The sequence below is a fragment of the Crinia signifera genome, chromosome 6 (assembly GCF_055691185.1).
Source record: "Crinia signifera chromosome 6, ASM5569118v1, whole genome shotgun sequence".
NCBI lineage: Eukaryota > Metazoa > Chordata > Amphibia > Anura > Myobatrachidae > Crinia > Crinia signifera.
Genome location: NC_139222.1, coordinates 180524403 through 180540176, shown reverse-complemented (window position 1 = coordinate 180540176; position 15774 = coordinate 180524403). Strand labels below are relative to the sequence as shown.

General features: G+C 42.2%; 1 protein-coding gene across 2 annotated transcripts in view; it reads right to left on the bottom strand.

The window, feature by feature from the left end:
- DNAH9 (dynein axonemal heavy chain 9) overlaps window positions 1–15774 on the bottom strand; it is a 367658-nt gene that overhangs the window by 253594 nt on the left and 98290 nt on the right. For both annotated transcript variants that reach the window (XM_083148325.1, XM_083148326.1), the window contains exon 32: window positions 4774–5061. In XM_083148325.1, the coding sequence (XP_083004451.1) occupies window positions 4774–5061 (288 nt within the window). The remainder of the gene's footprint in view (window positions 1–4773; window positions 5062–15774) is intronic.

Genomic DNA, 15774 nt, shown 5'->3' with positions numbered 1-15774 from the left:
GCCGTGCTAGGAAACAAGTACCCTTTTAAAATGTGTTAGTCAGTAATGAGTGCATCTGTTGGGTGACCTGGAAAATGTGAACTTTGTGGGGCCCTGAGGACCAAGTTTGAGAACCACTGCTGTATATACATTGAAAAAGTACAGTTCAGGATTCATTGTATGTGACTATTTATTTGAATATTACTGACCTTTTATAGACATTCGCAACAAAGATTTTGAAATCTATAGCAACACAAGTGATTTAATGAAAACAAAACAATTATTTATACTTAAGCTTATCGTTGCTTTGAGAACTTTTCTTCTGTATACAGGGGAAACTGGACATACAATTTTTAGTCTCTCCATAGTCCGATGCTGTGCATACACAATCACATAAAATGCTTTTTAGATGGGCAAACATTCTATCTGACAGCATGACACCCATCCGATATCATGGCAACCTGATATCTGGGTAGAGGACATGTCCCTATTTCTCCACTGTGAAGATACTGGAACAGATATATCTATCAATCGGCTGTGGCAGCACACACACTGTACATCCAACTTTAAGAAAACTGGACAGACATGGGGCCTTATTCTAGTTCACTCTTTCTGAGAAAATCCTTCTTAGATTGACAAAACCATGTGCACTGCAGGTGGGGCAGATGTTACTTGTGCAGAGAGAATTAGATTTGGGTGGGGTTTTACTTCAAATTAAGATCTATATTGCAGTGTAAAAATAAAGCAGTCAGTATTTACCCTGCACAGAAACAAAATAACTCACCCAAATCTAATTCTCTCTGCACATTTTACATCTACCCCACCTGCAGTGCACATGGTTTTGTCCATCTAAGAAGGAATTTGTCAGAAAGAGTGAACTAGAATAAGGCCCATGGTGTATGAGTTTGCATGTCCAACTGATCAAATTGCCCAAATCATTTTAGAATGCATGCCCCCCATAAGAAAATAAGAATGTTGCAATTATGAAGTTGAACTTCACGCGGACAAAGATGAAGTGGCTCTTGGAAAGTTCACAATAAAAATATTTTATTAACACACTAAACAATTAATCTGAAAATAATAATAATCATAAAAACAATGATAATCATAGTAAAAATAAAAACAGGTGTAGGATGGGAGCAATGGTAATCAATTGAATGTGCAGTGGACTGGACCAATTTTTGACACCTTTGGGAACCGATAGTACCATATATTTGTGGTATGGTTAGCTTAGCTTCAATTTTTTCGGTAACAATTACCACACGACCGCCGGAGGCTTGTAATACGCATAGGATGGCCTGTGCTGCTGATGTCCTTACTAGGTGCAGTGTGATTGCCAAAGCAGGGGCACAATTTTAATCCAAAATTGAAGTGGGTAGGCTGGCTGGTTCAGGTAGAGGAAAAGTCATAGTTGGAAATGCTGGGGTCTTGTCCACTGTCTCCTGGCTCCATACTGATGCATTTCGCTTTGATAAAGCTGAACCCCAGACAGTGAAACGCATTAGCAAGGATCCAGGAGATAGTGGACAAGACATCAGCATTTCCAACCCGGACTTTTCTTTTCTATGGGACTCACTCCCTACATTTAAGTGGCTGCTTTTGGCTACACACCCCTGGCAGAGCCGGCTAAGGCTACCTACGTAGCCTTTCTTGAAGTTGAACTTCACACCTGAAAGTGAAAAAATCTCCATACAGGTCTAAATTGGAGCCAGAGATTTTAGGATATTCGTCATTGATACAGTTTGAACAGAAAACAATTACATGCTGACTGGAGACTGAAATATGTAATCCATATGTTTGTATTTTGATCTGTTGGAGCCAGCTGTGTAAGCACCCACATTGGTGCGGATTGACATTTTTTCAGTCATATGGTGGATGTAATGTGTGCACCCGCAACAATCTTAAAAGGTGGGCTTCCATGCATTAATTGCTCTCACGACTAATTACAAAAGTAAGTGATCACATTTAAGTACACATTTTATATTTTTATGTGAAAACCTTCTGTATCTATCTAACTATCTATCTATATATGTGTATGTATGTATATATATATATATATATATATATATATATATATATATATATATATATATATATATGGATGGTACTCTTTACTTAGAAGGGCGCCCATCTCGGGCATTGAATGCACTAAAAAATCAGGTGCGATGCGACAGACGAAATGCCCGAGATTTCCCATAGGGAACAATGTTAAATGTCTCAATTGACCCGATATTCCTGTTCAATGCCTCAATTGACCCAATTTTTCCATAGGAAACAATGTTAGATGGGCCACAGAGGCCAAATAGGCACCCTGAAGTGAATAATGGGCACCCGAATTGTTAACGCCACCCCACGATCAACGTCAACCCGAAGCGTGGCGAGCGCAGCGAGCCCGCGAGGGGCGGCGGTACGCGTCCTACGACCTTTTCATACCCCCACTATCCACGTCGGCGTGGAGTTGAGAATAGAAAGTGTGGCGAGCGCAGCGAGCCACGCGAGGGGACGCGGATACCTTCACAGGTATCCGCGTCCCCTCGCGGGCTTCACAGCTGTCCGCGTGCGCTCGCCACGCTTCGGGCTCGCCACACTTTCTATTCTCAACTCCATGCCGACGTGGATAGTGGGGGTATGAAAAGGTCGTAGGACGCGTACCGCCGCCCCTCGCGGGCTCGCTGCGCTCGCCACGCATCGGGTTGACGTTGATCGTGGGGTGGCGTTAACAATTCGGGTGGCCATTATACACTTCAGGGTGCCTATTTGGCCTCTGTGGCCCATTTAACATTGTTTCCTATGGAAAAATCGGGTCAATTGAGGCATTGAACAGGAAAATTGGGTCAATTGAGACATTTAACATTGTTCCCTATGGGAAATCTCGGGCATCTCGTCGGTTGATCGCACCCGATTTTTTTAGTGCATTCAATGCCCGAGATTTTTTACTAACGATGCCCACGATCAAAATCGTGGGCGCCCTTCTAAGTAAAGAGTACCATATATATATATATATATATATATATATATATATATATATATATATATATGAGTCCAAGTCAGCCGGCACTCGGTGTGTTCTCAAGAATATAGGCCCCGGTGCCCGGACGTAATCAAAGATATGTATCCAACAGAGGCAGCACTCAAGAGGCAGTTGCACCTACAACTGCCTCTTGAGTGCTGCCTCTGTTGGATACATATATATATATATATATATATATATATATATATATATATATATATATATATATATATATAAAAATATATATATTTATTCAGGAATATAACCCAACTGCTATTGTGCACCTATAACAAAAAATTAAATAACACAAAAAAACTGCTGGATGACCCTATACAGAGCGGAGTTCTCCACAGTGACTGGGAGGATTCATTATTCAGGGTACATAGAAGGTGCCATAGTTTTAGCATTCCCTAATAGCAATACTGTGGCAATGCAGGATGGAACTTGTAGTTTCTCAACAGCTGGAGGGCCATAGTTTGGACCTGCCTGTCCTTCTGGGTTGCATCCGGTCTGGACAGACATTAAGGAATAAAGTGCAAGTGAAGACCATAAAGAATTTGAGACCTCCAAAACTAAGATTATGGAAATCACTGTGAGACTGAAAACTTTTAAAAATGCATAAGGGCGGTGCATTTGGGTGGTATTGGTTCAATGTAACCTGCTCATTGCTCATGTGGGGTACCGAATTGGGGTTTACTGCAGTAGATTGAGTCTAAAAGCCTTCACAGACATTGCTAATGTGTTAACTAGCCAAAAGCAGGAAGACAAGAACCTTAGTCCCTACCACATGGCTAGAGGAGTGAAGCGTGTGGCACAGCCAGAATTACTCATGAAAGTGACTACAAATATACGCTGTTGAAATAATGTGAGTATGTGATATTTGCAGTGTTGTGAATCCCCTGGTATTACTGCATTTATTTATATTATACACTAAATAGTTCCTTTTTACCTTTTTAATCCTCTACTTGCACATGTGGTGCTGATGTTAAATAATGGACTGATGAGTCGGCTGATAGGGACAAAATGGCTAAATATTAGCCTGGTATTCCCAGAAGCACCCAGGGATCTTGCAATATTACAGTAAGTACCACATTGTATATAGTATTGTTCATTCTAGCACCCACCATCTTTGAAAACCCATGCAGTTCCTCTTCCCTGCCTGGGGTGGCGCTGTCTGCTGTGGTGTTCCTAGCACAGGTCTGGTTTTCATATCAGTGCTGATATACAGACCACACTGTACTAGAAGAACTACAGCAGATAGTGACACCCCAGGCAGGGAAGAGGAACTGCATGGGTTTTCAAAGCTGGCGGGTGCTAGAATGAACACTATATATTGATATGCATGCTGAGGAGGCAGGTGTAAACAAGTTCAAAGAAATGCTATGATATTGGCGGTCATGACAGGGCAGAGACAAATTCAATAAACAAACAGAAATTAGCATTCCAGCGCACATCATCCCTCTGAATCCCTAAAAACACACATATAATGTAATAGCTATACTTCAAAAAATCATGGTACCTGGATGAAACATTAATAGGCGATAAGGGATGATTCTGTATATTGATATAATGCAATTTACAATCCTGAACTGTAGCACACTCTGTGAGTGATCTCAAAAGCAAATTCTGTTTTTACTAAAATACAATTTAAAAACTGCTAATTAGCAATAAATCTACTGGATGATTGTTGTATATAATTAATGAAACATCCACTTTAACTGCATGATGTTCATTTCACATTTCCTTTAGTCACGGTCCAATAAGAAACATCAAGAGAGTCTTACCTTCAAAACAAAGTTGTCTTCAGCTTGTAATTTAAGGTCCAAAACAGCCTGCTTCACAACTGTTTCAAAGTCAAGATCTCTCTTCCTGGGCACATCTAATGCTGGGAAGAGGTCTCCAATTAGGCCCATGAAGACAGGCATGTCATCTGTTACAATCTTGGGGATGTTGAAGTCACGCAGAGCTCTCATGAGGACCTGGTCTTCAGGACGGTCAGGGTCTCCTCTTTTCAGGGAACCAGCTACCACCAACACAGATTTGATGGCTCTCAAGCCCCAATCATAATGGTCCTGCAAAGAATAACAACACGTAAGCTTAGGGTCCTGAATGTTTGCAGTTAAGCAAGGGGCCTTAGCTCCAAAAGTTTCTATATTGCACTTCTATGCTTCCAAAACTGATTAAAGTGTTTAATACTTTACTGCCGTCCATCTGACCAAGAAAATGTCTTACTTACAGTATATTGCCGTTTACCTATAACTGTCCTGCTGACCAGCATAGTTGCCTGCAGCTGAAGAATGGAATATAGCTACCTGTATGGCTTATGATTTCATTTAAGGATGGTGGGATGTTTCTATTTTGCTGACAGGAAGGAGACAGAATTTTGTAGTCTGTGGCATAAAATCATTGGAAGGGCACTTTACTAGTAAAGTACCTTAGGAATAAGTGCCGGGTCTCATGTAGTATATATGTAGTATATAAGCAATATTATGATGGATCTTGAGAAGGTAAGCACTATACCCAGGTGAAACCAAGATTGTTATCAAGACTGATACTCCAGAGAGTTGAGTCAACAGTAGTACACAGTGGTTTAATACTGCCTCACAGCCCTGCGGCCATGAGTTTGATTTCTGAACAAGGCACTATCTGTCTGTATTTGTATTTTCTCCCCACATTTGCATGGTTTTCCTACAGGCATTCCAGTTTCCTATCACACTCCCCACAAATCCTAGGAAGGCACTATCTGTCTGTATTTGTATTTTCTCCCCACATTTGCATGGTTTTCCTACAGGCATTCCAGTTTCCTATCACACTCCCCACAAATCCTAGGGTTTGCTTGTAGAATAAAAGCTCCACTGAATAACAGAAATATTCTCTCTACTGTACATAATATGTGTCAGATAAAAAAAACAACATAAATAATACTGGCTTAAAGAAATGTTGGAGGTTATAAAGTCTAGTTCCTGGCCACCAACTGCCCATCTCTTCACTGGCTGCCTCTCCCTAGGTATCATTTATCACCTTCTGCATTTCCCTGTTTCCACTGCCAACTTGTTACCCACTTTCTCCCCCTGTCTCTCGCTAGTTGCCCTCTGTCCCTCCTTAGTCATCCCTTGCTTCCATCTGCCATCCGCACGTCACCCACTGCCACACAATGCCTCGCTCTGTCTAGTTACCCACTGCCTCCCCCTAGTCACTGACTGCATCTCTCCGCCACACCCTTTGTCACCCACTCCCTTTTTCTAGTCATCCTTTGTCTCTCCATGCCACCCACTGACTCTCCTTGTCTCCCACTGTTTCCACCCTGTCACCTGCGGCCTCTCCCTGTCACCCGTTGCCTTCCCTAAAAGCCTTCACAGCAGGTATAAACGGAACATACTCATGAATATATAAATAACCAGGGCAGGGACTCTGAAAGGAGCTTGTCCCTGTGATTGTGTAAGAAATTGAGTGATTGCATTAGTCACTACAGTTCTGTGCTTCCGCACATGTTCTGTAATTATTTTTATTGTCTGATGGGGACCCGGAGCAAAATAGATTGAGAGCCCCTGCTCTAAACCAATAAGGTTCTATTTAAAAAATAGTTAAATATTATCCATTGCTTCTATTCAAAATGATTGTGATGAACCCTCTTTCCAGCATTTTTATGTATATAGCGTAAAAATGTCTTACGTGCACGTATCTTCTGTTGTGGAATATATGTAACCTCAAATATTTATTTTCTAGCTTTAATACGATTTACTAGAAGGTTACTAGAAGGTTTTTCAAAATGTTTGTTTTGTTGCCGTATAAAATTACAAGAAGAAATTCTATAAAATGCATAATACAGAGATAATACTGTATATTAACCCCTTCCTGACAGAGCCTGTTTTTGCCTTCCTGACAGAGCCCTTTTTTTCAATTCTGACATGTCTCACTTAAGTGGGGATAACTTTTTTTTGCTTTTACTTATCCCAGTGATTTTGAGATTGTTTTTTCGTGACACATTGTACTTCAAGTTAGTGGTAAATTTTCGTCGATACAGTCTGTGTTTTTTTGTGAAAAATACCAAAATATCGTGAAAAAATGGAAAATTTAGCGATTTGCAAAATGTTAAATTTTCTGCTTGTGAGACAAATAATCTTACCACTCAACATAGTGAATAACTAACATAGACCATATGTCTACTTTATGTTGACATCATTATTTCAACTTCCTTTTAATTTTTTGGGACACTAGGAGGCTTACAATATGAATAGCAAATTCTCAAATTTTCAAGAAAATTTCAAACACTGATTTTTTTAGGGACCAGTTCAGTTCTGATGTGACTTTGAGGGACTTGTATGTGAGACACCCCCATAAATGATGCCATTTCAAAAACTGCACCCCTCACAGTATTCAAAACAGCATTTTGGAAGTTTGTTAACCCTTTAGGTGTTTCACAGGAATTAAAACAAAGTGTAGGTGAAATTTCAAAATTTCTTTTTTTTTGCAGATTTGCAATTTTAATACATTTTTCTAAGGAACACAGTACATTTTACTAGAGAAATGTGACTAAAAATTGATTCCCCCAATTCTTTTGTTTTCATAAATATCCTATATGTGGCCCTAGTGTGCACGGTGACCAAACCACAGGCTTCATAATAGAAGGAGCACCTACTTGATTTTGGAGCCTCCTTTTTATGAGATTATTTTTTAGGCACCATGTAGGTTTCTAGGCACCATAACATGCTAAAAGTTAGGAACCCCCCCACAAGTGACCCCATTTTGCAAACTACACCCCTCAGGGAATTCAGCTAGGGGTATAGTGTACATTTCAAACCCGCAGGGGTTTCACCAATTGTGGTACAACTGGGCAGTGAAAATGAAAAATTATTTTTTTTACACAAAAATGCAGTTCTGGCTCCAAATTTGTCATTTTCAGAAGGTATGAAGGAGACAAAGCACCCCAAAATCTGTGCCCCAATTTCTCCCGAGTACAGCAATGCCTCACATGTGACCAAAAAATACCAGTTGGGTGCATGGCAGGACTCAAAAGGGAAGGAGTGATTTTTGGATTTTGCAGCTCAGATTCTGGTGGAATTTTGGTGGGTGCTATGTCGCATTAGCAAGACCCCCCAAGCACCAATACAGTGGAACCCCCCCACAAGTCACCCCATTTTGCAAACTACACCCCTCAGGGAATTCATCTAGGGGTATAGTGTACATTTCAAACCCCCAGGGGTTTCACCAATTTTGATACAAGTGGGCAGTGAAAATGAAAAATTACATTTTTTTACACAAAAATGCAGTTCTGGCTCAAAATTTTTCATTTTCAGAAGGTATGAAGGAGAAAAAGCACCCCAAAATCTGTGCCCCAATTTCTCCCGAGTACGGCAATGCCTCACATGTGACCAAAAAATACCAGTTGGGTGCATGGCAGGACTCAGAAGGGAAGGAGTGATTTTTGGATTTTGCAGCACAGATTCTGGTGGAATGAATGGTGGGTGCTATGTTGCACCAATACAGTGGAACCCCCCCACAAGTCACCCCATTTTGCAAAGTACACCCCTCAGGGAATTCATCTAGGGGTATAGTGTACATTTCAAACCCCCAGGGGTTTCACCAATTTTGATACAAGTGGGCAGTGAAAATGAAAAATTACATTTTTTTACACAAAAATGCAGTTCTGGCTCACAATTTTTCATTTTCAGAAGGTATGAAGGAGAAAAAGCACCCCAAAATATGTGCCCCAATTTCTTCCGAGTACGGCAATGCCTCACATGTGACCAAAAAATACCAGTTGGGTGCATGGCAGGACTCAGAACGGAAGGAGTGATTTTTGGATTTTGCGGCTCAGATTCTGGTGGAATTTTGGTGGGTGCTATGTCGCATTAGCAAGACCCCCCAAGCACCAATACAGTGGAACCCCCCCACAAGTCACCCCATTTTGAAAACTACACCCCTCAGGGAATTCATCTAGGGGTATAGTGTACATTTAAAACCCCCAGGGGTTTCACCAATTTTGATACAAGTGGGCAGTGAAAAAGAAAAATTACATTTTTTACACAAAAATGCAGTTCTGGCTCAAAATTTTTCATTTTCAGAAGGTATGAAGGAGAAAAAGCACCCCAAAATCTGTGCCCCAATTTCTCCCGAGTACGGCAATGCCTCACATGTGACCAAAAAATACCAGTTGGGTGCATGGCAGGACTCAGAAGGGAAGGAGTGATTTTTGGATTTTGCAGCTCAGATTCTGGTGGAATTTTGGTGGGTGCTATGTCGCATTAGCAAGACCCCCCAAGCACCAATACAGTGGAACCCCCCCACAAGTCACCCCATTTTGCAAAGTACACCCCTCAGGGAATTCATCTAGGGGTATAGTGTACATTTCAAACCCCCAGGGGTTTCACCAATTTTGATACAAGTGGGCAGTGAAAATGAAAAATTACATTTTTTTACACAAAAATGCAGTTCTGGCTCACAATTTTTCATTTTCAGAAGGTATGAAGGAGAAAAAGCACCCCAAAATATGTGCCCCAATTTCTTCCGAGTACGGCAATGCCTCACATGTGACCAAAAAATACCAGTTGGGTGCATGGCAGGACTCAGAACGGAAGGAGTGATTTTTGGATTTTGTGGCTCAGATTCTGGTGGAATTTTGGTGGGTGCTATGTCGCATTAGCAAGACCCCCCAAGCACCAATACAGTGGAACCCCCCCACAAGTCACCCCATTTTGCAAACTACACCCCTCAGGGAATTCATCTAGGGGTATAGTGTACATTTCAAACCCCCAGGGGTTTCACCAATTTTGATACAAGTGGGCAGTGAACATGAAAAATTACATTTTTTACACAAAAATGCAGTTCTGGCTCAAAATTTTTCATTTTCAGAAGGTATGAAGGAGAAAAAGCACCCCAAAATCTGTGCCCCAATTTCTCCCGAGTACGGCAATGCCTCACATGTGACCAAAAAATACCAGTTGGGTGCATGGCAGGACTCAAAAGGGAAGGAGTGATTTTTGGATTTTGCAGCTCAGATTCTGGTGGAATTTTGGTGGGTGCTATGTCGCATTAGCAAGACCCCCCAAGCACCAATACAGTAGAACCCCCCCACAAGTCACCCCATTTTGAAAACTACACCCCTCAGGGAATTCATCTAGGGGTATAGTGTACATTTAAAACCCCCAGGGGTTTCACCAATTTTGATACAAGTGGGCAGTGAAAAAGAAAAATTACATTTTTTACACAAAAATGCAGTTCTGGCTCAAAATTTTTCATTTTCAGAAGGTATGAAGGAGAAAAAGCACCCCAAAATCTGTGCCCCAATTTCTCCCGAGTACGGCAATGCCTCACATGTGACCAAAAAATACCAGTTGGGTGCATGGCAGGACTCAGAAGGGAAGGAGTGATTTTTGGATTTTGCAGCACAGATTCTGGTGGAATGAATGGTGGGTGCTATGTTGCACCAATACAGTGGAACCCCCCCACAAGTCACCCCATTTTGCAAACTACACCCCTCAGGGAATTCATCTAGGGGTATAGTGTACATTTCAAACCCCCAGGGGTTTCACCAATTTTGATACAAGTGGGCAGTGAAAATGAAAAATTACATTTTTTTACACAAAAATGCAGTTCTGGCTCAAAATATTTCATTTTCACAAGGAATGAAGGAGACAAAGCACCCCAAAATCTGTGCCCCAATTTCTCCCGAGTACGGCAATGCCTCATGTGTGACCAAAAAGTGGCAGGACTCAGAAGGGAAGGAGTGATATTTGGAGTTTGCAGCACAAATTCTGGTGGAATTTTGGTGGGTGCTATGTCGCATTAGCAAGACCCCCCAAGCACCAATACAGTGGAACCCCCCCACAAGTCACCCCATTTTGAAAACTACACCCCTCAGGGAATTCATCTAGGGGTATAGTGTACATTTAAAACCCCCAGGGGTTTCACCAATTTTGATACAAGTGGGCAGTGAAAAAGAAAAATTACATTTTTTACACAAAAATGCAGTTCTGGCTCAAAATTTTTCATTTTCAGAAGGTATGAAGGAGAAAAAGCACCCCAAAATCTGTGCCCCAATATCTCCCGAGTACGGCAATGCCTCACATGTGACCAAAAAATACCAGTTGGGTGCATGGCAGGACTCAGAAGGGAAGGAGTGATTTTTGGATTTTGCGGCTCAGATTCTGGTGGAATGAATGGTGGGTGCTATGTGGCATTAGCAAGACCCCCGAAGCACGGTGAAATTATGAACCTAATATTCCATAGATGTGTGGTATAATTTAAAACACTCCTTTATACATAGGCCGGGTTTGTCGGGGCAAGTGTCACACTGGAAAATAGTTTGCTTTCTTATTCCCTTTTTATAGCAAACTTTGCACCTTTTTTGTGTCCTGCCCTTTTTTCCAGTGGAGGGGATTTCATCAGGAAAATGCTGCCCTGGTACAATACGGGGGCCAGTACTAGAAGTACTGGGGCCCTCTGCCTGCTGGTTCCCAAATATTAGGCCCTTTATGACTTCCTCTTGAAAGTGCATAAATGTCCCCCTCTGGCCGGTAGAACGGAATAGCACGTAAGCGTTATACAGTGCCATCTGGATGATATACACGGCCACCTTCTTGTACCAGATTTTTGTTTTCCGCAGGGCACTGTACGGCTTCAGTACCTGATCTGAAAGATCCACTCCGCCCATGTACCTATTGTAATCCAGGATACAATTAGGTTTTGAGGTGTGGGTACTGGTACCTCGTACAGGGACGGAGGTGGTACTGTCTCCGTGAATTGTTGTCAGTATAAGGACATCCCTCTTGTCCTTATATTTGACCAACAACATATTTTCGGTGCATATTCCCCTGCTTTCACCCCTTCTCATTACTTGGGCAATGTGCGTTTTTGGGAGGCCTCTTTGGTTCTTGCGCACAGTACCGCAAGCTGCTGTACCTCTTGAACCAAGGGCCTTAAACAGGGGGATGCTAGTGTAAAAGTTATCCACATAGAGGTGATAACCTTTATCCAGGAAGGGGTGCACTAAATCCCAGACAATTTTCCCACTAACACCTACGAGGGAGGGGGGGCATTCTGGCGGTTGAATTCTTGAATCCTTCCCTTCATAAACCCTAAACCTGTGGGTGTACCCTGAGGTGCTTTCACACAGTTTATACATTTTTATGCCATACCTTGCCCTCTTACTGGGAAGGTACTGGCGGAATTTAACCCTTCCTTTAAAATGTATAAGGGACTCGTCGATACAAATAAATTTTTCAGGGATGTACACCTCTTCAAATTTGGCACTGAAATGATCAATGACCGGCCTGACTTTGAATAGCCGGTCAAAGGTGGGATCATCTCTGGGTGGGCACTGTGCATTATCGGTGTAATGTATGAATTTAAGAATTGTCTCAAATCGAGTCCGGGGCATGGCCATACGGTAAAATGGAGTACTGTACAGAACATCTGTACTCCAATATTGCCTAATTTCTGGCTTTTTTACTATGCCCATATGAAACACCAGACCCCAAAACGTCATCATCTCTACTGCATCTACAGGGGTCCACCTAGCAAATGATGACGTGGGGTTTTGAGCAATAAACTGCTGGGCATATAAATTAGTTTGGTCCACCATTAAATTTATAAAATCATCAGAGAAAAATAATTTGAAAAAGTCAATTTCTCTGAGACCTGTGGAATCAAATTGGATTCCTGGCATGGCCAAAAACTCAGGAACCTGGGGCTCAAAATTGTCTGGTGGTGGGGTCCATACTAGATCAATTATTGGGGGGGGAATCTCAGCTGATCTACGGGGGCGTCTTTGAGGGGGTCCCTCATCAGCAGAGGAGGAAGAGGAGCTTAAGGCAAATCCTTCAAATTCCCCGCTTGCATCACTGGCTGTGTCAGAGTCAGAAGCAAGCATGGCATATGCCTCCTCCACTGAATACATTCTCCTGGATGATTGGGAGGACATTTGGGAGGACATTTGGGAGGACATTTGGGATGCCATTTTTATTTTTGTGTTACCGGTAGTGAAATGTTTCAACACGTGTATAGTGTAGGGGGGGGCACAAACTTTATTTCAATCCGGGGGGTATGTAGTGTGTAGTGTGTATGTGGTGCAGAAAAAAAAAAAAATACTTTATACCAATAAAAAAAAAAAAAAATGAAGGGGTTAAAAAAAAAAAAAAGGAAGGGGTTAAAAAAAAAAAGGTCCTGCGCCAAAAATTGAGCACAGATGTTGGTCAGTAACGTCTGTCACTGAACAGCGCTCAAAGGCAACAGGAATTTGATCAAAAAAAAAAAAAAAAATAGATCAACCCTGTGCCGAAAGAGATGATCAGTGATGTACGTCACTGATCAGCGCACAGCGGCCACAGGACACCCACAAAATCACAGTGTGTGTAAAAAAAAAAATTAAAAAAATACCCCACAGCACACACACAAAAAAAAAAGGTGATCAGTGATGCGACACTGATTACCAGTGAGGTGCAGCAGGTGCACAACCTTTGGTGCAACTGACAGGTATATATAAAAAAAAAAAAACCTCTGTACCCCCAAAAAAGTTGCTGATCACCTCAGATATAGTGATCAGCACAAAAGGCGGGGACAGCAGACACAAAATTTAGCACTCTCTATCACTATCTCTCTCTATCTCTCTATCTCTCACTATCTAACACTATCTAACACTCTATGACACTGCAGCAGCAGCACTCACAGGTATATCTATATATAAAAAAAAACCTGCGCCCCCAAAAAGTTACTGATCAGTTAATTTATACTGATCAGCACAAAAGGAGGGGGCAGCAGTCAGTTATATAAAAAATATATAGCACAATCTGTCACTATCTCTCTCTATCTCTCTCTATCTCTCTCTATCTCTCTATAACTATCACACTGCAGCAGCACAAAATATAGCACTCTGTCAGTAGGCCTCTCTCTCTATCTCTCTCTCTCTATCTCTCTCTCTCTATCTATAACTATATCACACTGCAGCAGCACAAAATATAGCACTCTCTGACACTATCTCTCTCTCTATCTCTCTCTATCTCTCTCTATCTCTCTCTATCTCTCTCTATCTCTCTCTCTCTATCTCTCTCTATCTCTCTCTATCTATCTCTATCTATCTCTCTATCTATCTAGCTAATACTAATACAGTGCAGCAGCACAATATCACAGTATGGCACAATTATTGCACAGGATCCAGGAAGCAATCAGCAGCGATCAGGTAAGTATTGCAGCAAGTATTTCTGGTCAGTATGGCGGCAGGGGGGTACGGTGACCGCACTGCACGCTTTCCAGACCGGAATGGCGTCTGCAGTGCAGTCACCGTTAGTTTAAATCTCCCTCCTTGGCTGTGATTGGTCCGTCGGTCCGACGGACCAATCACGGCCTTTGGGGGCGGGCGGGGTGAGGTGGGGTGACACCAGTGTCACCCTTACACCCCGCGGTGATTGGTGCTGTACTTTACAGCACCAATCACCTCTGATCCCGTGTCACCGGCGAACGTTATTCGCCGGTGACACAGGAAAACGCTGTGAATGGCTGTTCACACTGAACAGCCAATCACAGCGATCGCCGACGGGGGGGCGGCATCGCAGCCCCCCCGGGGCATGCACGGACATGTCTGCTGTCAGGGACAGCAGACATGTTGAAACTGTCACCGCGTCTATAGACGCGGTGACAGTTTAAATCCATGACGTACATTTACGCCATGTGTCGGGAAGTGCTTCCCGACCATGACGTAAATGTACGTCAAATGTCGGGAAGGGGTTAAGGGTTATTCTGGCAGCCAACAGGTTAAATAAGGCAATAGAATGTAAATGTCTATTAAATGCTTTGCACGACAAACTTGCTCAGCCGTGCGATATAAATCTACTGACGCTCGGCTGCTGCAACCATTATTTTATACTCATCTTTAGTTTAGCTCCCTGTACAACTCCACTTTAAACTTCAAACAACCTTTAACCAACTGTACTTGTATCTCTCATAAAATGTCTCATTTAAATCAATAGGGCCTTTTGTCACATACAGTATTGTACTGGAGCAGCAGGGCTGGTCGCTCCAGTGAGCTACGGAGGAAGGATAGATTATTCTGCTTCGCTGCTAAATTACAATGTCACACACTGGCCTGGCAAATCAGGTTTGATACTGTAACCTTTATGTTGCAGGAGAGAAATGAGCGGAGTTACGAATTCAGCATTAAACTGCAGGAATGGCTGTCTGGCCAAGCATGCTACTCAGTAAAGACTCTTTTCAAGTGTCTTCTGCCAGGATTGGAATTACATGAAGGACACAGGATGTATTATCAGAACAGTGCGGACCTAGCTCATCAGCACTATATAAATGGGGTTGGGCAATTTTACAAAAAGAGACAGGGGAATATAAGCACCATTCAAGGGGAGAGAGAACAATACAGAAATACAGACATAAAAAAGGGATGGCAGGGCCAGCTCCATGGAGAGGCATATTTAGAGTGTGTAATACACTAAACGAGCAACATAATGTCAACCATTTTGTGTTTTTAATGCTTCTGCAGTGTCTTCTCACCAGCTGTTGCTCCTGCATGTCTGTGATCGACTACGACGTTAAAACAGAGAATGCTATGACTATCTCCTACCTACTCAGCCCTAGGAATAGCGATGGCATGGAGTAGTTACAGACAATTTATAAAAGTTGTTCTAGAAAGTAAATAAAAAAAGGAAAGAAAAACTGTTTTTGCTTACAGTTGATTAAAGACGTACAGTAGGACTGTTTTTAAACCTTTGAGTTCCACCATCTCTGTGAAGGAGCCCATACACGGCCCGTTGTGGACCGGCTCCATTCTGTACTATGCG